The sequence below is a fragment of the Rhinolophus sinicus genome, linkage group LG01 (assembly GCF_036562045.2).
Source record: "Rhinolophus sinicus isolate RSC01 linkage group LG01, ASM3656204v1, whole genome shotgun sequence".
In the NCBI taxonomy this organism is placed as follows: domain Eukaryota; kingdom Metazoa; phylum Chordata; class Mammalia; order Chiroptera; family Rhinolophidae; genus Rhinolophus; species Rhinolophus sinicus.
The window spans coordinates 5908542-5933729 of record NC_133751.1 but is presented as its reverse complement, the minus strand read 5'-3'; the positions used below and the strand labels follow the sequence as shown (position 1 = coordinate 5933729).

The window sequence follows — 25188 nt, the reverse complement described above, 5'->3', positions numbered from 1 at the left end:
CAGCAGGTCCAGGGTGGGGCCTGGGAATCTGCATCTCTAACAAGCTCCCAGGTGGTGCTCATCCCACTGTTCCTGGGGCGCCACTGTGAGAACCACCGCTCCAGGGGAGCCCTCCCCCAACAGAACCACACAGTAAGCTCATGACTGTAGGTGGTCTGGAGACGGCCGGGGTAGGAGTCACAGCAGGGCCCACACATTTATTAAGTTTAGGGGCAATGAGCCTCCGGAGGGAACAACGTGGAGCTACCACTATGTGGAGGTGGGCTGCAAGGACTGGTCATCGCCTGGGGGAGGGGGAGGGAGATGCCCAAAGACACCTGCCTGAGCTTAGGCTGAATCTCAGAGACGGGTACTCAGACAGAGGGAAAGCCACCTGCTATGCACCTGGCACTGCCTGCCTGCTGCTGGAAGGCAATCTGGTTGTGGGCTGTGTGTGCGTGCGTGTGTGTGTGTGTGTGTGTGTATCTGAATGTATGAGTGTGTATGTGCATCCGAGTGTGTGAGTGTGTGTGTGTGTATATGAGTGTGTGTATCCGAGTGTGCGTGTGCGTGTGTGCGCGTGTGTGTGTTTCCTGCCCTATCCCACCGGTCTGCAGTGGCTTCAGCCCTAGGAACCACATCAAATGAAGGCAGCAGCAGGTACCTCGCTAGAAGCCAGGCAGGGCTGAGTGTCCACAGGGCCCTCTATGTCCACAGAAGGACAGCTGGGTCCAGTCTGGCTGCACACTGACACTCCTCCATTGTGTGAACACTGGCGGTTTTGTGTGTGTGAGGCGGGAGTAAAGAAAGGGGAAAGGCAGGGGAGACCACTGAAGCTGGGAAATGATGTCCCGTGTCTACACAACGTGCCGTTACTTTAGTGTCAGCAAGAACTGTGCCAAGGTGAGCCTGCAGTGACTCCCCCATTGGCTCATGAGGTGCTGGTTGCTTTCTCTCCGGTTTCCCTTTATTATTTTTTATAGAGTTCCATTATAATGGCAACAGACCTCGTTTCACCCCTTGTATTTCATTTCAGAAGCTGTGAGCATGGGAGGGCTGAGGTTTTGGAGAATTCCACCACTGGGTCGGGAACTAAGTTCTTCCCTCCTCCCAAAACACTTGTCCTTTTCCTCCAAGGGTCACAGACGGATAGGGACAGACAAACGCCATTCCCAAGGATGGTATTCTATGTGGAAGGAGCTTGGGCATGTCTGGCAAGAAGCACGCTGCAGAGATTGCCCTTCCCGCGGTGGCGTCTGCAAAAGAGCAATGACGGACCACAGTGGGAACAGCCCACGTGTTCCAGCCAAAGTCCAATTTTTGACTTACGTAAACTCCCCTTGAACTTGACTTTGAGAGGCATGTGTGCTGCATGAAAGCCCCCTATACATAAGCAAGGACAATTAGAAGAAGCTACTTGGCTGGACACCGGGAGATGGACTTCTTTCCTTGTTCCAGCCCCTAACTCCTTAGCACATCTGGCCGGGGACTTCTGGGTAGGAGGTGAGGCGGCAGCAGGCTCGGGGAGGGTGCAGGGAGGTGGGGCATTTGGGAGCTGCATCCCTGCCCTGGTCCTCATGGGGAGGAGAACCACCCCCTCCTCTGCAGTGTCTCTGTTGTGAGCCCCTCCCCATCCCCATGACCCCTACCTCCACCCCTGGCACCTCAGTCAGAGCTCGTAAAGCCAGGTGCCCGTTCGAAGTCTCCATATTGAAAACAGAGTGAATGCATGTCCACATCCACTTTTATGGAGCTGGATGTGACAGGGGTAAAGATCATGCAGAGCTGGCAAAGTCTGCAGGTTTGATCAATCCACAGCAGCCCTCAGTGTACCTGGGGGCCTCTCCCGATCTTCTACACAATGTGAGCCTTAGCTCCACTGATGAATGTGGGCTCTCCCTTCCTCCTCACCCATCAGGCAGCCTGTTGGGTTCTGAAGAGCAGCTCTGCCTCACACCCCACCTTTCAATACTCTGGAAGCTCATGGCCGAAGTAGTCCCAGCAAACCACGGATCTGATGAACGACCCCTCTTCCATTCCCTTCCGCTACCGGGAAGCGACTAGCCCAGGGAACACTGGTTTGGAGGTCTGAAAGGAATGGCTCTACCAAACACTGACCATGGAGGCCGCAGCAACAGGTGCCATCAGTTTCCTGTGTCCACTTGCCGGGCCACCACACCCAGTGTTAATCGAGGTGCTGCTGGGAAGGAATTTCATAGGTGTGGTCAACATCTATGATCCACGGACGTTCAGTAAAGGTGATTATCCATGACACTGTGGGTGAGCTGCGTCTAATCAGTTGAAGGTCTAAGGAGCAAAATCTGAGATTTCCCTGAGGAAGAAGCAATTCTGCCTTAAGACTGTGGCGTAGACTGTGGAAACTCCTGCCTCAGTTTCCAGCTTGCCGGCATGCCCTGCAGATCTCAGACTTCCCAACCTCCACAACTGTGTGAGCTGATTCCTTAAAACAAATCTGTTAAATAAGTATGCTATTGGTTCTGTTTCTCTGGAAAGTCTGGACTGACACAGCAGGCCAGGCCCCACACCCAGCTCCAGCAGACATGCTGAGCTCCGGGATAGACGGACACAGCACTGTACCCTTCTCTTCCACAAAGAGAAGTAAAGTGTGCCACGCTCCAGTCTCCCCAGAATGTTCTCCGGGGAGGAGAATTATGACACCTGGTGACCAGCTGACATCTGGATCACAGCTCAATTCCACAAAGCTTGAGGGGTTCCTGAAGTGAATGTGCTCCCTCCCTCCCCATTTCCCACCAGGCCCGCCATTTTCCAGCACATGGATGGACCCCGACCAAAGGTATTAGGAGTCAGCTGAGTTCTCTTCATGGACAGGCCCTGCCAGGTGACAGACAGATGACAAGAAGACGTGATTGAGTCCTCGAGGTACCCGCCACCAAAACCCGTCATAGTTCGCTTCAAAAACTGGAATTGCCTTTAAAAATCCTATTATGGGGCATCCTGAGCAATCCTAGGATTCTGTGAGGGCCTGAGAGGGGAGGGTACTAACGTTTCCATTGTTCCCTTGCAAGAAAACTGTCCAGTTGCTCCAAAAATGATTTTATTTCCCAGGAAAGAGACCCTCCGCTGAGCCCCCGTCTTTTCACCAGTCTAAGGGAGGAACCACCAATGACCCTTCCCAGGTCTGGGGCTGAGGAACATGGGAGAGGCTGCCTGGGATTCTGTATCTTTCTTGAGGACCCAAACCCATTGGCCAGAGTCATGGTTACTCCAAGTTGCCATCTGGAGTCCCTGTAATAACCCCTCAGGCTGGGAAGACTGCCCCACAGCCGGGCCAAGTGGGCGGGTGGTTGTCAGCTGCTGAAGGCATGCACAGGCCCATGTCAAAGGAACCGGTATTCGCACTGTTCCCACAAGACAGCAGGCTCCTTCCCCTCTCCTTCTCCTCCTCCTGCCTCTCCTTCTCCTTCTTTTTAAATTCAGGATTAGCACAGTGAGAACAAGAGAAAGTTTTGTTTCGGCATCACTGTTCCCATCTCCTCACTGAGTCTCCTTTCTGAGGTTTGCTAAATCCAGACTGGCCTTCCTCGAGCTGGCCCAAGGCCAGACTCTGGAAATAAGGGCCAGGGCACGGCTCACTCGGCTGTTGCCAGCTGGAAATCATCTCAGTGCCCTTTGCCCGAAGTGTGTTCTCTCTCTCTCTCTCTCTCTCTCTCTCTCTCTCTCTCTCCCACACACACACATACACACACACACATACTCACACATGCACCCCCATGTATTCCCTGCAGGTAGACAGTAGCATTAGAAGAAGAAAGCTTTAGTAATGCCTCTTGCCCTTAGTGTTCCCACCATGACTATCCTGGCGTATATGGGATCACATGACTCCATCAAACTAGAACCCATTCAATGATCCAGGGTTAGCCACACAGCTAACCATTCTTCTACATAAACACTATTGCATTCTTTAGACCATGATTATACGGCATTCTTCTAAGTCTCACAAATATATATAGTTATTGATCAGTGGAAATACTCTATCATATGGACAGGATTTACTTGTTATATATTTATATGCAATGAATAACTACCTGGGACTCTGGTATCCCGGGTCCTAGGGTTGCATTTCCTACCGGGGGCCTTTTCAGAAGTCTGGGAATTAATCTCTTGATGAAGACCAAGACAGGCCTGCCTTGGCTTAAATTCCACTGAAAGGACCCATGTCATAGCAATATTCAGCATCAGAGTTATCAAAAAGAAACCAAATGCACAGAAGCAAACTGACTTCTCAGAGCTGAGGAAAGTTCTGGCATCTCCCATCTCCTGGTTTGGCACGTTCAGCAGCACTGGTGACGTTCCCTCTGAGGTGCTGTGACTTGGCACCTTCATCAGCGCTGCACTAAAAGTTGATGCAATGGTTTCCAGCACTTATAAAACATAACACTTATAAAAAATGTATTGAGCATTAAAATATATGTGTAGCAAAAAGGGCCTATTATAGCTGCAACAGAGTAGAAAACATACTGGATGCGGAGTCAGACACCCTTGATTTGAATCCAGATTCTGAGTCCCTTTAAGTGATGAGCTTGGTTTACCCAGAAAAAGCTTGCACCTCAGTTTCCTCATCCATCAAATGGGCACAAGCACCCTTCACAGGGCTGCTTGGAGAATTCACAGGGCACTGGGTATAAAAGAGCTTTGTACAGAGTAAAGCGCTAGAAAGTGTGAGCTATTTTTATGACTCGATGTCAGATCATGCAACATTTAAAAGAAATTATCCTTTCTTCGTCCTGAAATTTTATATTCTTCCTGAATACATATGAGGTAGTACATCATAATTGAAACCAACTTTATGATTCAAAACTGCATCCAGTGAAATGTTTTTGAGGGTCCAGGATCATTCTGCATTTGACACTGGATTCTGTGTGACAGCAGCAGCATCATGACAATCTCAGAAACGTGAATGAGTATGGGAAACACAGGAGCCTGGTTTTAAGTGTAAATAAAGAGTAAAGACGAGAAGAAGCATCACACATTAAGAGAAAAGGCGGAGGAGGGAAGAGGGGTGGGTGGGTCGGGGTAGAGGACATAAGACAAAGTGGACCCATTTGCAAAGGCATGTGGCTTGGACGTACACTACACAGCCTGGCTACTAGCTGACACTTGCCCTCCATAAAAACATAAGACAACATTGTTTTCCAGACTATAAAAACCTCCGAGATGAATTCTGCCTTTTGTGTGCACGACGCCCCTCCCCCAGAGCCCTTGCGCCTGGAAAACTGAATTGAACACCACGTTTTCAAAGCGAGTTCTCAGTACATATACCACCAGTTTTACAACCTCTATCCTCAACACAAACCATTGAAGAACACATTTTCTCAGCGTGCCCAATGTAACTGTGCAATGGCCTCCCTTTCTGAAAGGACCGTGGGAAAAGCATGACACATTTCCACGTGGCCTTTACAAGGGGCAGGCATACCAGGAACATCACGAGTCAGGGGTCCCCTTACCTTGAGCCGTTCACCTGGTTAGGGTTACATTCCATCTTGATAGTGACCCTGGCTGGGGGTTGAGACAACCAGTCCTGCTGAGGGACGCGTGGGCTCATCTTGGATGTCTGTCCATAGTCGCCGGAGGAGGACGCAGTCATGTCCGTCTTGGCCAGCTGTGGCGTTCCGTAGGCACACTCAAACAACGACTGGTCCTCACTGACAACTGAGAGCGCTTCCTGGATGCCCAAAGAAACACAAGTCAGAGCACTCGAAGGACAGGTATGTTTCAGAGAGTTGCTGCCTTTAGAGCCGTTTCTCACTGGGACCACAGTTTAGGTCGTTTTATGGCCTCCATTTCTACCTTTCAAAAGAGAAACGTTGCTGGTTTCCTTGCCTCCAGACCATACGCGTTGGAACTGGCTGGCCTAGGGAAACTTTTACGCGGGTCTCCAAACACCCCAGGCTTGACTGGAGCAGTGCAGATAATACTCACTTTAATCTCAACTCGAGGAAGTTGAATTTCAAAGATCTTAGAAGACACCCAATTGCATGTGTCATTATTTGACAAATGCAATCTATAATTCAAGCAGACAGAGTACAGAATGGCCATAAAGATTAAAAAAAGAAATGTGACGGCTCACACCTACGCATCTGGTGGAATCGCCACATTCCCGGGAGATTTCAAGGATAGAGGTACTTAGAAGAAGATGAGGGGGAAAGGGAGCACCAAAGGACAAACATACAAAGATACGAGTTTTTCCACTTCTAAGTTATGAGCCGAAATGGAGTTTCAAGTAGTGCTTCCATGATGGTGAACATCTGGATGATAAATGAAACAACAACAACAAAAAATGCTGTGAATTATCCAGATGTCTCCAAATACCAGAATGTTTAAAATATCTAGATCCCTGAGTAGCTCTTTACCCCTCCCCCTTACTTTCTTTGACATCTGTGCTCTTTTGCATGATTTCGTAAGAAGAAATAGAAATTTGTCACTGGTGCGTCCTTCTTCTGTCCTTTCAAGTCACACAAGTGGCTGGCCTATGGCTCTGCTTATATTCGACCGCCAATTCAGCAAAGGCCAATTGGATTTGGAAATTCCAACAATGTGAGTGATACACTGTGCAGCAACTACACAGAGTAGCTATGAGACAATCCAATTTGAGTTACTATAATAGAAAAAAAAAATCCATGCAAAAACTCAGTTTTATTTCAGCATTGCTATCAGCAAGCAAGAAGCAAACGCTGGCTGTGTCACACACTTTTTAAAAATGGAAACCTTGGAGCCAGTGGCGGACTGTGGAGACCGTCTAGTTCAAACTTCCCCAAATGAGAAAATCTGAGACCCAGAAAGGCCCAGAATTTGACACGAGCTGGCAAGGTCAACAGGGAATCAGAGATGGAACGGGCCTTAGGCTCAATCATTTGCTCCCTCTGCCCCTGCAGCCTACAAAGCCCATCTTACATTTCCTGATTTGGGATATGTGTTTACAGTCACACTCCCTTCTTATTCTTTGAGTTGATAGTTAAATAAATAACGATGCTTCTGTTAGTAATAGAGCCTTATGAAGCAGCCTTTCTAAGATAGAAACCTCCCTCCCTTCCCAGAAGTATCATAATCTTTAGGGAACACATGCAGTTTCATAAACCCAACCCAGGGTGTACCTGGCCGCTCCCCATGCACCCCCACCTGCCCAAGGACCAACTCCTTTCACAGCTTCCCAAGTGCATGGACTTAACTGTGCAGTGCACCAGTCAGGAGGACAATGACAAAGGACAAACTCCACACTTTGGCTCTCAGAGTGGTGGCCACATGTTTGTGTATATGTAACACCCCAGCACCTCTGACTTCTTTAATATTCCTAGAATCATAGCCCTGTGATACTTTAGAAAAGAGTAAGCTGGGAGTTCCAACAGGAACACAAAGCATACAAAAGGAAAGGTTGTGCCAGCCAGAGAGCCAGCATGAGGTACAAGAAAGAAAAAAAAAAAAGGAAAACATCTTGAATGCACAGTAACACCAAGCACATCAACAGACAGCATCAAACGAGGCAGCAGCTCAGATGTTCAATGTGTGCAAACAGGCGTGGTAGGTGTCAGGGGAACCTGAGTGACATTTCTGTCTTCTGGTCGCAAATGGAGGGAAGGAAACTAAGGAATCTAAACTCACAGATGTGGGTTTAAAAGAAAAACTGGCATCATGGATTTGGCATTGTCACGCTAATTAACAAAGACGAAAACGACAGCTTCTTAAATCATTTTTGCAAGACAGAGTATCCTTTCTGGTAGCAGCAATGGAGAGCAAGGTTTTACACACTCAAAACAGGAAACAAGGCGGATGGCTGCCCCCTTTTCTCGCTGGGCCCTGTAGCTCCACCAAGGTTCCAGGGGAATAACATACTATGTAATGTTAGCGTTGGCTCACCGACGAAGAGAAACATGAATAACCATGAGATTTATATCAGAAATTGGCAGGAACAGGTTAGATATAAGAAAGACTTACTTTTAACTTATAAACAAAAAAGAAAGTGGCGTTCACAACACAAAGAGTAACAATGTTACAGTATTAGTATTAATATCTCCCCAGGATAAAGTAGGATAGTCTTGCAAACACATCCAATGACCAAATAAATGTAGTATAAGATTTTAAAAGTGGATCGAAACATTAGAAGCAAGACAAGGCCACCGTGTGTGTTTGGAGGGGGAGGAACCCATTCTCACATCTGGCAGAGCATTATTTCAGCACATGGTTTTCTAAAGAAAAGAATCAAAGTTAATTGAGATCGATTTAGAAAAAAAATTACGAAAGCTAGAGAAAAGGGAGGGGAAGTACATCTTCTCTTTGTATCTTAAAATTCTCCTCCAAGTTGATATTGCATAAAAATGAGAAAGGTGATAGGATTCAGCACATCAAAAGTTGCTTTTGTTCACTAGAGGAGAAACAGTCTAAAAATGAGGAAGCTTCAGGATAAACATTTCAAAACGAATGAAGCACAGTCCACATCCTGGGAAGACAAAGCCGTCAAAAAGCCTGCTGCAGCATGACCCTATCTAAACCACAACTGTTAAACACCTGGGATGAAGTACGGGTCAGGAAAAGGAAACAAACAAATAAACAAAATCACACACAGAGACGCATGTTGATAATGGGGGTGTAAAAAGAAGCTGAAGGATGGTTTTCAGAGACCTGCTTCACAAGGATGGTCAATAAAATGAGCTGCTACTCGAGAGGAAAGCAGACAGCATGGCTACCGGGGCACCATCAGCCTGTGTTTGCTCACCCACTGACTTGGCTACCTTACAGGCCAGCTTCATCACCCCTCTGCCTCGCTGTGAATGACAAAGGCTGCTGCTAAGGACTCTCACGCCCGCAGCCCCCGGGACTTCAAAGCCTGGAGAAGCTCTAGGCAGAAGGATTAAAACCAGAGCAGAACTCTGAACGCAGGCTAGGTCACGGGAACATATGAGTCCCTCAATTCCAGCTCTGCAAGTGACTTTTCCTGGGCTTAACTGGCACTGTTCCTGCTTCTCTGCCTGCCTGCCTCCTGGCGTCCCTCCTCGTGGGAGGCCATCTCACCTACCTACCTGCCTACCTGCCAAAGGTGTCTGCAGAAGCCTTAGTTAACAAGGATAGGATATTCTCCCAGGACCTCCGGCCAGCTGCAGGACTTGGGAACTGCTCTGGCTGCTTTATAACAGAGAATTCAAAAAAGTCAGAACCTGGCATAAACGGGGCCTAATAATTTAATATGCCTGCCTCTGTGTTACTATAAAAAGAGCTGAACTTTAGATTGGTGTGTGGGGGTGCTTTTTTCTGTAGCTCCAGGAAAGTTAGGATAGTCTGATGTGGCAAGTGGCAGACGACCAATGCCATTTTTTATGCACTGATGAGAAACACGTAAATTCTAAGCAAATTGCTCCCAAACGGAAAGGTCCGCTGTGTCAGCGTGCAGTGTTTACTATTTCATGTGAATACTGAATACATCAACAACGTATGAGGAGCAGCCCTTAGGATTTAGGTCATGGGATAACAGTTGACTGCTCGTTCCAGAAAGTGGGGAGGACCCAAAAAGAGATTCTATTTTGTACTGTAGGACTAATACACACTTCTGTTTTTAAGTAACTAGATTTGGGTACAACAAAGGGTTCAAAATGCTTAGACTAAAAACTAAAAAAAGAAACATAAAGGTGACTGTGCTTTGTACACCAACTGCCATTTCCAGCAACAGGGTCCCGACGCCTTTCAGTAACATGGATGTGTTGAGAGGATCCTTTATTTCAAGTAAAAGCATTAGGAAAGAAGAGTCTGGACTCAGATTTGCCTCTAACGTGTGCCCGATGGCTCAGAAAAATATTGTAATGCTAATACAGAGAACACAACATACTTAAATTTTCACGAAAATCCGGGCGTGGTGAAGTGTTGAAACCGAGACCACCGTAAAGCATGATGAGCTCTCTTTCCCAGCTGGAGTGCATGAAGCCTACGGAGGGACATGATGCTTACCCGGTTTTTAAACACTCAGAAGACGTCCAGAACGAGATGCCCAGAGCACTGGACCCTCAAATCAACCTTCTGTTTCCTCAAGCCTATGTGCCTCCAACGGTTGTGAGAAACAAATGGAGAAGTGAAGTGGAACCAGCATGCTAAGCTCACGGGCGTGCTGCTGCACAGAAATTCTAGCAGGAGACCTTGCAATGACAACACGGTGCCCGCTTCAGAAGGCCAAGTCATCTTAAACCGACAGCCTGCCTTGTCTTCTCAGCTCTCATCCCATTACAACCCAATGCAAAATTCTCCCTTAAATTGCTCTCGCACGTCATCAAGCAGAACTTGGTACATCACAGAGATCCTGGCACTGTGATCAGTAAGAGACTTTAGCCACTTTCTCTGGACTCATAAACAGCTGACCCATCACATCATAAACCAGGTTACATTGTGAAGCACTTTGCATGCAGTGTCGTTTTAAAGCCTATTTCACTGATTTTAAGATGCATTTTTCACATTTTACCTGCTCTGAAACCTTACATCTTATGTCTTGCCACCCGCATCTTACAATCAGTGACATGTCAGTGTATTGGCAGCTTTTATTCTTCCCGATGACAGGTAAAGTAATGGTTCATTTTATAACCAATGGCATCTCAAATTTTATTAACTAGGGTCATTCAGTCCTGACAGTAAGGTCAGTCGTCATTGCTGCCCATGGAGAAGAAGGCAGGGTTGAGAAGAAACGGAATAAGAACAGGGAGGATGAGATAGAAGCGGGGACTGTGTCTCTGAGTGGAGTCAGTCCCGGAGACGGAGACGCCGCACTCCACTCTCTGGGTATCATGAGAAGAAAGAGGAATGCGTCTCCTCCTGGTCTTCTCAGGGGTATGGAAAGAGCAGAGCTGTTATCACAGAGAAGAGACAGAGTCACTGAGAAAGAGAAGCTATAGAAGGAAGAGAAGGGTGAAGGTAAGGGAATAAATACCAAAATGCCCTGGATTTAGGATGGAATTAAAAGACCAGGACAGTAAGTGGAAAATCCTTTGGAAACCAATAAGGGACCTTCTAAGTACAACATGCTCCCCTAGGAGCCTAAAAGCTATGCAGCAATAGCTCCCAGATACGTCTCACTATTTCTCATGTAATGGTGTAAATGAACAAACCTGTTCTTTTCTTTGGTTCATCAGATTATTTGGGCCCAAACTAATAGCCATGTATTGGGGTGCAATCATTGTGGATGGATGCCTAACTTCTCTTAGCAAATAAGACTCAGGAAAAATAGGGCAAGTGGGAACACCATTTATAATATGCTAGAGCCACTGCCACTTGGCGGCCATTCATGGACATCTGCAGACCTAATGATATCGGAAAGCTATTTATTAGGCTGTCTCAAACCCAATTGTTTATAGCTTCTCTTCAAGGCAGAGAGCATGCAGGAGATGCTTCTGGAATGTCTACCCTTCATCACATTTGGAGAAGAAAAAAGCAAGACAGACAACGCACCGAGGGCAGACCAGCCCTCTCCACCATTCACCCAACATCCCACCCATCGCTCAGGAGTCTTCATTCTAAGTATCCAGATACAGCCACGTCGCATGTGACCAGAAACTTCACCTGACTGGTGTGTCTTTTATAATCACAATACCAAAAAAGTCAAACACTCTATGTTACAAATGCCTTGGCAAGATGGACATGAATCATTTTTGACATTATTTTCTCTTCTTAATTCTTCAGTGGAGGAGACATGAAAATCATATATTAGATACAGCATCCAGCTTTGTACTCACGTTTTTCTCATTTAACACATTGCTATTTTAGTCCTTCAAAAACATAAAAAATCTTGGATTAACCTCAAAGGAAAAATGTACGTAGGCAAATGAAGTCCATCTAAAGAGCGTATTTCCCCAATGTGATATCCCTTCAGTGCCAAAGAAGTTTGCAACTCCAGTCCAGCCCAGGGCTAACAGAGTGAATCCCAGGACGGGTGTGGAGGTGCATACACATATATGCGTGTGTTATACACACATGTATGTGCGTACACACGTATACATATACGCACGCATACATACATATATACGTTCACATATATGCTTGCAGGCATGCATACACACATACACACACAGGCACACATATACACATACATACCTATCTCTCTATCCTTATTATCTTTATTATGACGGCACTTTAGATGACCTGTCCATATTCCTTATCTGTTAGCATATCCACTAGGGCAGATGTTGCCTAAATGCTATAGAGAACCTGAATTCTTCCCTTTTCGCCTTTACTTGTGTCTTCCTTTCTCATCCTAGAAGGTGTGCTCCTTGGCCTCAGCATGTCCAGTCAGAGCTGCCGCTGGGTCCCCCCTGGCTGTCAATTGAGTCCCCCCTCTGAACTCACGGGATTTCTCCTTGGCTCTGCAATAGGTGTGGCCAGCCCCTAGAATTTCTTTGCTCACATACTTCTCCCCCTACTCCCGCCTTTATTAAAATGCAAGCATTTTCAGGGCAGGAGCCTCCCAGCATCACAATAGCTTCCTAGCATCACATGTTCGTGGCTAAATCAAGGGGCTGCGTACTTGCGAGGAATGGGTTGTGCAGCCAGCGATCGGGGATTTGGAAGCGAACTGCCATTGGCAATATATCTGCCATCATATGATCACAGAGCACGTTATTGAGGGAATCTACAGAGCTAGGGAACATATGAAAAAAATAAATAAATAAGGCTTACCAGAAAATGAACTTTCCCCAAGTGAGGAGAGAAGCATGCAGTGGGGAAGCAGAAATTCTACAAATATTATAGAAGACTGGAGCTTTGTAGAAAAAGTTTCCAGCAAAGTTATGCTCCAGATAATGAAACTTAGATTTAAACGAGCCTTGAGGAATCAGAAGCCCAACAAACATAATTTTAAAACAACTCTCGTTTACTCGCTCAGTGCTATTCAGGACATTCTTTGAAACACTGGCAAGGAGAATGAGATGGGACTATTTAGCCCATCAAGCGTACAAGGTTTCAGATATACAAGATGAGTAAATCCTAGAGATCACAGTTCAGCATTGTGCTGTGGTTACCAGCCCTGTATTGTGTAGCTAAACATTTGCTAAGAGGCTAGATGTTATGCTGTGTTCTTAGCACAAAAAATAAATAAAGTAAATAGGGAGAGGAAAAGTCAACTTTCAGAGGGGATGGAGGTGTTTATGGCATTTGTTTCATTCTTATCTCCAAACTCATCCTGTATACATCAAATATGTCCAGTTTTCTGTATGTCAATCAAGGCTTAATAAAGTGGTTTAAAAAAAACAACACGAGAAACAATGTGTAAGTGATGTTAATAGATTCTTTGTTCTCCTGCAAAGAAACACACTTTTTTCCCATAGGCTTCTTTCCTTCTTTAGAAATGAACAAAAAGTGTAAAAACATGTGTGGAAACATCCTGTTTGCATGTTTTAAGCCCACTGGAGTGCGGAGGCTGCAATCTCCTCCAGGTCCTTCTGCACCCTCCTGGGTGGTGTGGGGCTCACACGCAGGACTTGGCTCTGTTTTTCTAATCACTGTCATCAGGTAACACTTGGAGAATATTCAACAGCCTTCATTTTTACCTAGTTTCATATACTTCATTTGAGATGCAAAGATCATTTTCTTTTCACTTAAAAAGTGAAATTTAGGATAAACATGGAGATGCACCAAAATGCAGGTGAAGGCAAGGCAAGGCAGAAAGGAATGGCCGTGGACTTGGGATCAGAAAACTGGAGTGTGAAGCGGGTGCTGCCCTTGCTCTCTGTATCCCCGGGGAACTTCTCTAGCCCTTGAATCCACTTTATAACAACTTCCCAGATGAAGAGCCATAGTGCACACTTGCATATTCAAGTGTAAGTAGGGCTAGCTGCCTTCCTCTTATTTGGGTCTCAGTTTCTTCAACTGTAAAAGTGGTGTTGAGAATAGCTGCCCAGCCCCCAACCAGGGGTGTTAAATAGACCAAATGAGCTCGTCTATGTAAAAGGTTTCTATGAACCTTAACGATGTATTTCAATTGTGGTCACATTATAGAAAGTTGGTGTGATTGACGCAAATTCCAACCATGGTTCAAGCCAATGGTTTGGCCCATCCGTTTCTAGTCATGTTCTTCCAACACGCAAGATGCCAGGAAAAGGGACATAGTCACTTATTCTTGGTAAGTGCTAAATTTAACCATCATGTATCTTTACCTAACATGGGATGAAGGATGAACGAGCATCTTTTATTGGTAAGGGTACATTTGTCACTTTAGCCCCATGTGATATATAGCCTTTTTGGTCCCTGGTCCAGTTCTACAGGGGCTTTTGCTTGTAATTCTGTGTTAGTTTGTTTGATGTCAACTAAATATAAGCTTCGTGTGGGAAGGAGCCCGGAGCCCCTGCTCAGACCGGGAGCCCCCGCTCAGACCGGGAGCCCCTGCTCAGACCGGGAGCCCCCGCTCAGACCGGGAGCCCCCGCTCAGACCTGGAGCCCCCGCTCAGACCTGGAGCCCCCCGCTCAGAACGGGAGCCCCCGCTCAGAACGGGAGCCCCCACTCAGACCTGGAGCCCCCGCTCAGACCTGGAGCCCCTGCTCAGACCGGGAGCCCCTGCTCAGACCGGGAGCCCCTGCTCAGAAGGGGAGCCCCTGCTCAGAATGGTAGCTCACCCCCTGGCACGCTGTGGGCTTTCTCTTCCAGGGCTTTAGTGAAGGGAGGGAGAGAGGGAAGAGGGACCAGGTTCTTATAACGTAATCCCCATTTCTAGCCTTAGAATAGTACATGACACACAGCCAATGTTCCTCAAACCCCCTTGGGATGTGGGATCCATGATGCTTTTCATTTTAACTTTCCCTAAAACCTCACGAGGTTTCTACGGCAGCCTTGCTAAGCTCACGGAACTCCTCTAACCTTCTGATTTTTGAAGCTTACCCACCCAGGTTGGGGTCCAGGTGACTCAGGTTTCAAGCAGCAAAGAGGATGCTCGGAACAGAGCCCCCAGGTCCCCAGCTCCCTCTACTAGAACAGTCCTCTGAACACCAGGGGAGGGGGATGGCATCATCCCTTGCGTCTTCAGAAGGAGCTCCATGGAAAACAGGCAGCTCTCTGCTTGGCCTTTTCAAAACACACGTCCATCTGCTAAAAATACAGTGCGCTACACATCTGGAAGCGGCTCCTCCACGAAGCTCTGACACATGGATTCATTGTTTTCGATGAAATTCCAAGAATTTTATTCATGAGAAACTTTTGGCACAATGGAAAAACCTGGCAAGCGCCAGATAGAAGCAGATGTCCTGGCCTCCACCCACCGTCCTGTCGCTGGTTCAGTTCATGTTTATCAGGTGTCTATCGAGTACCTTCAAACTTTCAACCCAAAATTTCCCATGGGGGGGACATTATAACAGCCTTAATTGTTTTGTTTTTAAATTGATGCAGTTCCCCCCAAATGGGTGTGTCATACCAGGTTCAATATGCAAGTGTCAAGAAGGGCACATGCGAATTTAAAAGGAGTCACAGGAGCACAAGGTCCCCGGTTTGAGCTCCAGCTGCTGGCTCAGCTCAGCCACTCAGTGCCTCTCATGCCCTGGGGACCTTGACCTCCTATCTAGCAAACAAGGCTCTGGTCTACTGATGCTTCCTAAGGTCCCTTCTTGCACCAAAATGAAATCTATTTTATTAATATTTCACTAGTGACATTCTCTTCCTGCCATGTCCAAACTGCAAGCTCTTCCTTCTCCATCTTTGAGCAACTGTGTGGATAAGGTGAAAACCTATCACCTGTGGGGTTGCCAAAAGCTTAGGAGTTAACTGTAGGCTCTTTCCATGGGGCCCCTGGGTTTTAACTTCCCATGTCCCCGGCTCTCTTCTTCCATCCTAACGGTGACAAGGTAGCCAGGACCCTGAGAGCTCCTTGCACATCTTCAAGTGTGGTTAGGATGGGCCGCCTGCTCGGGAACTCTGCGCTGTTCTGCACAGAAAACCCAGCAGTGATAATAAAATATAGTTCTACCAACTGAAAGTCTTACAGAAACGGGGGCTCTCGGGCGGGGAGAGGAGCACAGGTATGGAATCCCCACTATTTCCAAGGTGTTCTGGGGACCCCCTTCCTTTCCTTTCCATCCTATTTGTTGGCACAGGCTGCACGCTGTATAAAGCTGACAGGAACACGGACGTTTTCTTTTTCTTAGACGCCAACGCCCACTGTGGAAAGAGCCAAATGGTCACCCACTGTGAGGGTCCCACCCCTGCCAAGCCCTCTCACATCAGCCTTGAGTGATGACGCCTCCCTCCGCGGGGCTGGGAGGCCAAGCTTGTGCTTTGCAGACTTTCCAGCCCATAAATCTACTCTAGTTGCTGCACAGGAAGGGGACCGAGTAGCCAGGGTATCATAACCTTTATTCATGCTCTGGGCTGAGCTCATTCCTCTCCCATGATGCAATGTGGGGCTCTGGGGAGCACCCCAGCCTCAGAACGCTTTTCATGCACCAACAAGTGGTTGCTGGCGAGTCTTCATTTTTTATGACTCTGGGAGCGTTGATTTCAAATCTAGTATGAATGATTAATTGTCAATGTGCCCAACAATCTCAGGCTACACATACATAAGTCATACCCAGCAGGGCTCCCTTGGGCCAGCACTTGAGCCCCCTGTAAACTGGTCTACTCTGGAAGTCACAAGTCCTCTGAGAATCTGCAGACCTGCTCATGCCGAAACCACTGTGACCTGCAGAATCGCTCCAGCCTGACAATCTTAATGATGCCTCCATCAGGGTCTACAGCTCGGTTTTTGGGTGGCCTCCTTCTTCGGGACCTCTTTACTGTCCACGTCTACCCATCTTTTCCATGAGAGAGAGGAACGTTCCAGCACCCGAGGCCACGATCACTCCTGTACAGGCCCCAAGAGGTACAAAGATACTGGACAGGTGAGGGATGGACAATGCCTGTCAGGCCGTGTGGCCCATGCAGAGCTACCTGCTTTCAGAGGGGTGGGGTTTTCTAAGTCACCTACCCATCTCGTTTGCATAACAAGCCTTATGAGTGTGTCCCGTGGGCTTATGTCTACTTAAAAGGGCAGCTTATTTAGAACAGAAGATGATTTTCCTTCCCTGTCTCCCAGCCTAGTACACTTGCACTGACCCCTATTTGTAAGCTCAGGTGCACTTCAAATTAATTTAACAATTCAAACAAGGTGTAGAGAAATGTGCAACTGGAGGTCAGGAAGCCAGTTCTGCCACTGTTGAATCTTAAGCCGTAAGCCCCTGATATAAAAAAACAAGCAGACTGGAGCCCCTCTAAAGTCCCGGCCAAGCGGGGGTCAGACAGGTTCCCAGGAGCCCTGACGTCTGTGGCCAGATTTTTATTTATGCATTTGATGCTGGTGCCATATTTCCACAATCACATCGCCTTACCCACTCAAGTGCAGGCAACAGACAATTTTTAAAATTCAAAATAAATACGTAAATTCAAGAGTAAATCAGAGCCTTCTTTTTCCAAGTGTGATTTGTAAGCACAGGTGCCTTTCAAATTAATTTGCACCTGGGACCTTGTTAAATGTGGAGAATACCCTCCCACCCACCCCCACACCCTGACCCCAAGCTAGGAATTCAGAATCCGGATTTAACAGATTAACAAGGTGAACTGCATGCACATTAACTTTTGAGAGCTGAGTTAGAAGGTGGCAGGTGCTCTGAAAAGAAAGAAAAGACAGAGCTGACTGAGTGGGACCAGGAATAGAGGGGCGGACCGATACTTTTAATGTGGAGTGGTCAGGGAGGTCCTCCTGGAGGAAGCGAGGTCTGACCAACCTTGAAGGGAGTGAGCCCAATGAATTCCTGGGGAGTGAACCTTCCAGGCCACAGCAACACCTAGGACAAGGCCAGAAGTGGACACTGGGGTTTGGGGATGGACAGTGGGAGGAACTGTGGCCACAGAAAGGTGGGAGAGAAGGCGCATGAAGGAGATGAGAAGGTGAGCCAGGTAAGGCTGAGCCAGGTGAGCCAGAGCCTGGCAGGCCACTGGCAGGACGTGGGTTCTACTGGGAGTGAAATGGGAATCTCACTAGATGTCTTGGCTGAACGCCCGGGAATTGTCTTCTTTCCTGAGATGTACTAATATTTTCCACCTCATAAGGGCTCTGCAAAGAAAATTCTACCCTTTAAATTGTATTATTTTCAAAACGAAACGTGATCAAATGCATGTAGGACGCACGCCATGTGAACACCAAAAGCCACACCTAATAAAACGCCCTGCGCCTTCCTGTGTCCGCTGTGCAACGGGAACCTGCAGTCGTTCACCATATAGAGAGACTGTGGGAAGCGGGAATGCGTGCTTTTCATTCACAGGAGCCGTAAACAGCCATGACCACGCGTAGAGGATTGGGCACGCATAGGAAGTACCTCACAGAGTCCCCCCTCCACCCTTGATACCTCAGGGAAACTGATCTCCAGAGGAACAGAGCATCCTCCTACCCTCAAAGCACTGGGAACCCTTGGAGCAGCCATGGGGGTGAGGCCCGCAGGAGCTCGGGGCAAATGGCACTCTGGGGTGTCACTTCTGTTCTGCTCACCTCACGCTGGAGTGAGGCACAGGACCAGCTATTTCCTCTTTAACCAGAGTGACAAACTTGCTTTATAAAGGAGGCATTGATTTTATTTATTTGGTTTACGTAGAGTCGGCATATGATACTATATTAGTTTCAGGTGTACAATACAGTGATGTGACCGTTATGTACGTTACGATGTGGTCCCTGCACTAAGTCTAGTACCCGTCTGTCATTGCAGTGATCACACTATCACTGACTATATTCCCCTTCACCTTTCGCCCATCCTCCCACCTGACAACCATTAGTTTGGTCTCTGTTTCTATGAGTCTGTTTCTGTTTAGAAAAACTGCTTACTGCTCTCCTTGCCTACGGAGAACCCCAAGCCTCAGAGATCTACCTGGCAGAATGTGCCTCATTAAAAAGTGGTGACTGCCCTTTCGCTACTGAATCTTCCTCAGGTCATCAAGACTCCTACCTGCCCTCCTTTGAATCCAATTTCAACAGAGTACATCTTAGGGCTTCGAAACAAAATACCACAGACTGGGGACTTAAGCAATAGATATTCTCTCACAGTTCTGCAGGCCAGAAGTCCGAAATCAAGGTATTGGAAGGCTTGATTCCTTCCAAGGGCCGTGAGAGAAGGACCCTGGCTTGTGAGGGCCATCTTCTCCCACTGTCTTCACCTCATTTCCCTCTATGCATGTCCATATCCAAATCTGCCCTCTTTTTAAGGACACCAGCCATACTGAGCCCACCCTAATGACCTCACCGTAACTGAACCTCCATAAAAGCCCAATCCCCAAATAAGGGCATGTTCTGAGGTCTGGGGGTTAGGACTCCAACATATGAATATGGGGCGACACCATTCAACCTGTAACCGCAGTAAACTCCCGGAGGGCAAAGACTGTGTCCATGTTGTTCACGGCTGGACCCTTGTGCCTAGTACAGTACAGTACCCGGCACTAGACTGAGCACTACAGGTCAGCAGTTCTCAAAGTGTGCTCTGGGGAACCCCCGGGGGTCCCAAAGCCCTGCTGCTCAGCACTGTTTTCATGACAAATAAACTAAGACATTATGGGCCTTTTCTACTCTCATCCTCTCACAGGCATACAATGACGCTTTCCTGAGGCTACACAACACAGGACAGCAGACAGAATGTGGCAGCAGGCCCTAGAATCCAGCTGTCTGCTCTTAAGCCAGATTTGTGAAAATGTGAAACAATGGGGCTCTTCTCACTAAATATCTTTCTGGAAAATATAGCGATTTTTCAGAGACGTATGTTATTTCAATTAACAAATAATGGTTTTTATTGTTATTTTTAAATGAATTCATAAATAAATGATTCCATAACATCTCGGTTTTTCTAATTCAATGACTATCAATTGAGAGAACCCATCTAAGCAATTGCTCTTTAGTGTCCTCAGTAATTTTTCGAAGGGTCCTGAGACCAAAAGTTTGAGGACCGCCACTGTGGGGACGAACTAGCTAGGACACAGTCTGTCTTCTCTGAAGCAACCCACAGTCTGATGGCGATAAGAGGCTTTAGGAAGGACACATTTTTAGTAGCTAAGTGCCACAAAAAAGGAATCTTGTTGGCCAACCCCTTAACTTCACAACCGCGAGTTCTCATTTGAAAAAAAAAAAAAAAAGCCACGCTAAGTCTCCCAGGATGGCACTTAGTGACGTGTTAACCTCAGAACTTAGACTTAAAAGACCAAGCGTTGGGGGACTGGAAATTTTATGCAAACAAGTACTAAGTGCTGGCCCCCTGCCTCTATCACTGGACAGAATCTACTAAAGAAGCAGGTTGCTCACCCGCTGCTAGCTACAGACTACCTACAAACCTCTGTTTCCAGCTGAGCCTTCTGGAAAGTGCTGTGTCTGCGGCAAAATGGGAGGAGGTCTGTGAAGAACTACAGACCAGGAAGGGACAGGGACACAGACCACCTACCCGCCAAGCTGGCTGCGCTTTTATTTTTATTTATTTATTTTACCCTAAGCCTAACTCTGGCTGTGCTTTTAGATCCGAGGCAGCTTGAGAAACCAGTTCTGGGCCCGCAGAGCTGCAGAGCCTGGTGCAGACGCCCATCGCCCAGCATGTAAACCTTGGAGCACCTGGCGCATCTCTGGCTTGGCAGGTGGCACTCTCCAGTGAATGGTAGGGACCACTCTTTTTTGTTTTGTTTTAAACGAGCAGGTTGCTTTAATGTTAAAATTTGTCTGTTATACTTGGACTTGGAAGAGCCTCACTGTTTATATCCTTGGTAGGGATTGCATGAAGGTGTCTCATTTTAAAACAATTCTCAAAGGTATGTGATTCAAATAATATGTAATTGGGGCAACTGCCATGTGCAAAGCAACTATGGTGGGCATTGGTCGTAGGTATATAAAGATGGATTGTTCTCAAAGTCTGTTATTCTAGACAGACTGTAATTACTTTAATAGGGGGACAAAATACACTGGGAGAAAAGAAGAAGAGAGTCATCAGGACCGGGAGAATGCAGGCTCCCTGGGGGCAGACCTTTATTTTCCAGTGACTTTCCACCAGTGCCTGGAAAGTGACCTCACATGAGGCACACACTGTGAATATTTGTTGAATTCTTAGTATGTAAGTGTGATGCTAAGTGTGATGCTAAGTTTGTCAACTGTTTGGATAAGGAAGGGAGGAAAGGAGGGAAGGAGGAAGGGAGGGAAGAAAGAAGAAGGAAAAAGGAAGGGAGGGAGGGGGGAGAAAGGAACGAAGGAAGGAAGGAGGCAGGGAGGAAGGGACGGAGGGAGGACTTGGTGTACATTCACCTTGAAGAACAAGATGAACTGGGCAAGCCGACCTGGTGAAGAGTGTGCTCAGACGCAGAACCAGAGAGGGAAAGCACCAACGGAGGCCCATCCTCTGTGAGTTGGGGAAGGCCCACAACAATGGGCGGGCAAGCTGTGAAGCTCAGGTGGGATCCATGACCTGGTCCTGGTTTCTGAGGCCTTGGATACCCTGTCTAAACATTGTCTTTCATGCTGCATAACATATGGGCTTGTTATTTCTATTTTTCCATATCCTCTCATTCCTGGTCTCCATTGTCTCACATCCTTCCCATCCATGATACTAACCATCTCGTCTGGTTTAGGATTATATCACTCGTTTAGGTAAGAAACGCACTTCAATATGTTTTAGTTTAAAAATTGTAATTAGGTTGTTTGTTTTTTTGTTTTTGTTTTTCATTAGCAGGAATGGTTTAATTTCCTACACAATGTACCTAAGCTGGCCTCACATGGGTTTGCAATCCTGGAAGCCCCACTGGCCAATGGGAGGGGATATGTGTTGGAAGCAAAACTGAAAGTCAGCAATTTAAAGAAAGTCAGATTTGAGGAATTCCGTCTATGGATGACCAATTGTCCAAATGATAAAAATGGCGCTGACAACCAAAACAGGCGCAGTGTTGATGGAGAATCAAATCTCGTGTATCAGGCCACGATTTGTATTAACCAACCTCATAGATAATTGATTTCATGGTGTTGGGATTATGGTCCCTTCTGGATGTGGGACAACTAATAACAAACTATGAGGTCATGTAAGGTCATGTGTAAACTAAAAACAGGGGCTTCTCCACAGGAATGATAATCCTGCCGTGTCACCCTTCTGCCCCCAAATGGAATCCATGCTCCCCATGTGCTTTGGCCCCTAGAGGCATGTGAGGCCTGCAAAGGCGGGGTCTGAAGCGTGATATCCTTGTTAACTACTCTTGCGGTCACTGTGAGTGACCTGGGCAATGAAGAAAACTTGCAGTCAACCAGAAGACGCAGGTTGACATGGCAGAGGAGGGTCTACATGACGTGGACATTGCCGGAAAACCCTTCTAATCTACTAATTCAAGGAACATTTGGGTGTGCTACTAAAAATTTGGATGTAGTCTCATCAGGTCCCTGAGTCAGGAGCTTGTTCTTTACGTGGATGAGGTCACACCTCGTGGTTCAGAGAAAGCTCCATCAGATGAAAGCAGACACAACACGCCACAAAGACCAAAAGCAAGAGGTGCCTCCATGTCAGACTCTTGTCTTTACATCCCAGGAAATACGCACACTACGAATTGTGCCCTGGAGGGGATGAGCCGCGGGTCTTGCTCTGTTGAACCAAACAAACCTCTCTCCTCCTAGCTGGCCCCACATCGTCTATATAAGGTATATCCCCCAAAAAGCAGTCAGACACCAACGTGTGAGATCACAAACACAGATTTTCAAAGGGCAATGGCATTATCCGAACACGGCAGGTATGGCAGGCAGCAGGTGTGTCTGTGGGGTTGGAGGAGGAGGAGAGGAAGTGAGACGGGATTTGAAACATGACAACGAACACAACCTCAACAGACACACAGCAAAGGGTCCTCTCACGATAAATGTCCTCTCCGCAAATTGCTAGTTTTAAAGGACTTGCATCTGAGGTCAGAAAGAAATCCATTCATTTGCACCCTGACGTTGGAGCTCCAAGAATTGAGTCAGTAGTTATGCCTCAGGGCCCAAACGGCAGAAAAGAAACACCTATGCAAGTCCCACAATCAATTGGTTAAGTCTAAGTAAAGTCCACATACCGGGGGGAAAAAAAAAGTATACTTTTCTGGCATATGATGAAGAAATCAGACTAATTAACAAAACATCCAAGTACACTTGCAGCAAGTGTGTGCGTGTGTGTGTGTGTGTGTCAGCCAAGAACACAGGCTACGAGCACACCCAGTAATGGTCGTTCACAGCACAGCCTGTTACCCACTCCGGGAGTTACTCAAGCCTTTGTCTTTCTCCTTCCAGCTTCCTGCCTTCTTAAAACATTCCACTGGCCACCAGCCAATGATACGAAGCTGGTACAGAAAGGGAGGAAAGGGGAGACTGCTCTTGGTCCACATGGTGACTTATTACTACTTCAGGGGAAAGATTTGTGGGCGACAGCCAGAGAAAGGGGTCCGTGGTTTATGTGGATTAGCGCCTTTCTCCTCCCCCGGCAGGCCACTTCTCCAATAGTGCTTATCTCCTCCCTGACTTCTTATTCTCTCCCGTTGGCCTGTGAAGCTTCTCTGAAGATCTGTGCAATGGAAAACATGTGTGCTGCTCTGGGTATGGAGGGGAAATGGGGTCAACATGGCATAGATACTGTGAAGTTCACTGTTTTCTAAAGGCACAAATTAAACTTGAGCTACGCGAAGATTTTAAGCATTCCCAAAGCCCTGGCCCCGGGTGCTAAAAACTTTTTCCTTGACAGGAATAATGGAATGAGTTTGAAGGTCTGTCTGTCCTGCTCAGCACAGTCAATGATACTTGAAGAAATGTCACAGCAGATGCAAGAATGGAACATCTAAATTCCCCTTTGGCAACTGCAATCCCAAGGGAGCCTTGGAGGGTTTTCAGTTCAACCCACACACCATGACAGCACCCCAAATAAACCTGCCATCTTGGCAAGGGCAGTGTGTGCTCACTGACAGTGTGACTTGAAAACCAGCTCCCAGCCCCTTGTCCAACCTGAGACCCCCTGATGGAACCCAAGATGCCACTGAGGTCACCTGATCAGCTTCCACTGTAGAAGCATTTGTAAGAAAAACGGTTTCGGTGAGAGAATCCAAGCAACATGTGCCCAAGTTCATTCTCTTCTTTAGACTCCGGACATATTTGTTTTTTATATTATAGCTATCAGCCCTGAACTCATTAACCCACAGATGGAATATCTACTGACATTACTCTGTGCTGTGCCCTGCAATACAATTTCAGTAGCTCTTTCAAGAAAACCTGGGGGCTCCAGCCACCTGCTATTCATACGCTACGATCTTGAGAACCCCCATCTCTCTCAAATGGGGACTTCACAGAAGTTCAGCCACAGATGCTCATTAATGTCATCTACGTGAGCTGGGCGCTAACGCTTCGGAAGATCCTGCTTTCTTAGAAAGATGAATGAGGACATATGGATATAATTAACTGCATTTTGTTTTTCCCTAGAATCATTTTATTTCTTGCTTTGGACTATTCTCTTTCTTTCCTTTTAGGAAATATTATGAAATATTTCCTTTTGGGTGATAGTAATTGGTAAGAAACACATTTTAAAACATACTGAACTATTTTTTCATATTTATGTGCAAATAAACTGAGTGAAAAACAGAACTTATAGGCAGCTTATATGCATGTCTTGCTATTACTTGAGAAAAGAAAATAAGAGTACAGGCTTGGTGTCTGTGTTAATGAGGTGATACTGGAGTAGGAGTTATAACCCCTCAGATTCCCTCCTGTATTCATGTCTGTATCCCCAGGGCCTACCGCACAATCACTAAATGAATGCAGCCCTACTAGGCGGCTTAGCCTCTCCGCAGCTCAGTGTCCTTATCTGTAAAATGGGGATAATCCCTGCATTATCTGTCTTATCTGCTCTGATCTATACAACACTTAATACAATGTCTGGCCTGTAATAAGTACTCTATAAGTCCTCTCTATCATTACTGCTCTTGTTGTTACTTATACTTGATTACTGTTCTTGAAAGTGAGCTAACATATATGAGTAAATGTGACAAATTACTGGCAGAAAGAAAGGCCTAGCAAGGATTCTATATCCTGGTCTGTAAGCTTTGTCTAATCAACCAAAGTTGTACGATTCTTTTTCAAAATTATTTCCATTAATATAATGGAAATAGTAAAAACTCATTAACTTGTAAGGATCAGGTGTACTTCTTTTCCTGTCTTAATTCCATTCCCCTTACCAAATACCTAT

The 25188-nt window shown here is 46.7% G+C and overlaps 1 protein-coding gene across 8 annotated transcripts in view; it reads right to left on the bottom strand.

Moving 5' to 3' along the window:
• The window catches only part of ERG (ETS transcription factor ERG), a 250674-nt gene that overhangs the window by 57261 nt on the left and 168225 nt on the right, over positions 1 to 25188 (bottom strand). For all 8 annotated transcript variants that reach the window (XM_074325300.1, XM_019730325.2, XM_074325312.1 and 5 more), the window contains one exon: positions 5466 to 5683. In XM_074325300.1, coding sequence (XP_074181401.1) covers positions 5466 to 5683 — 218 coding nt within the window. The remainder of the gene's footprint in view (positions 1 to 5465; positions 5684 to 25188) is intronic.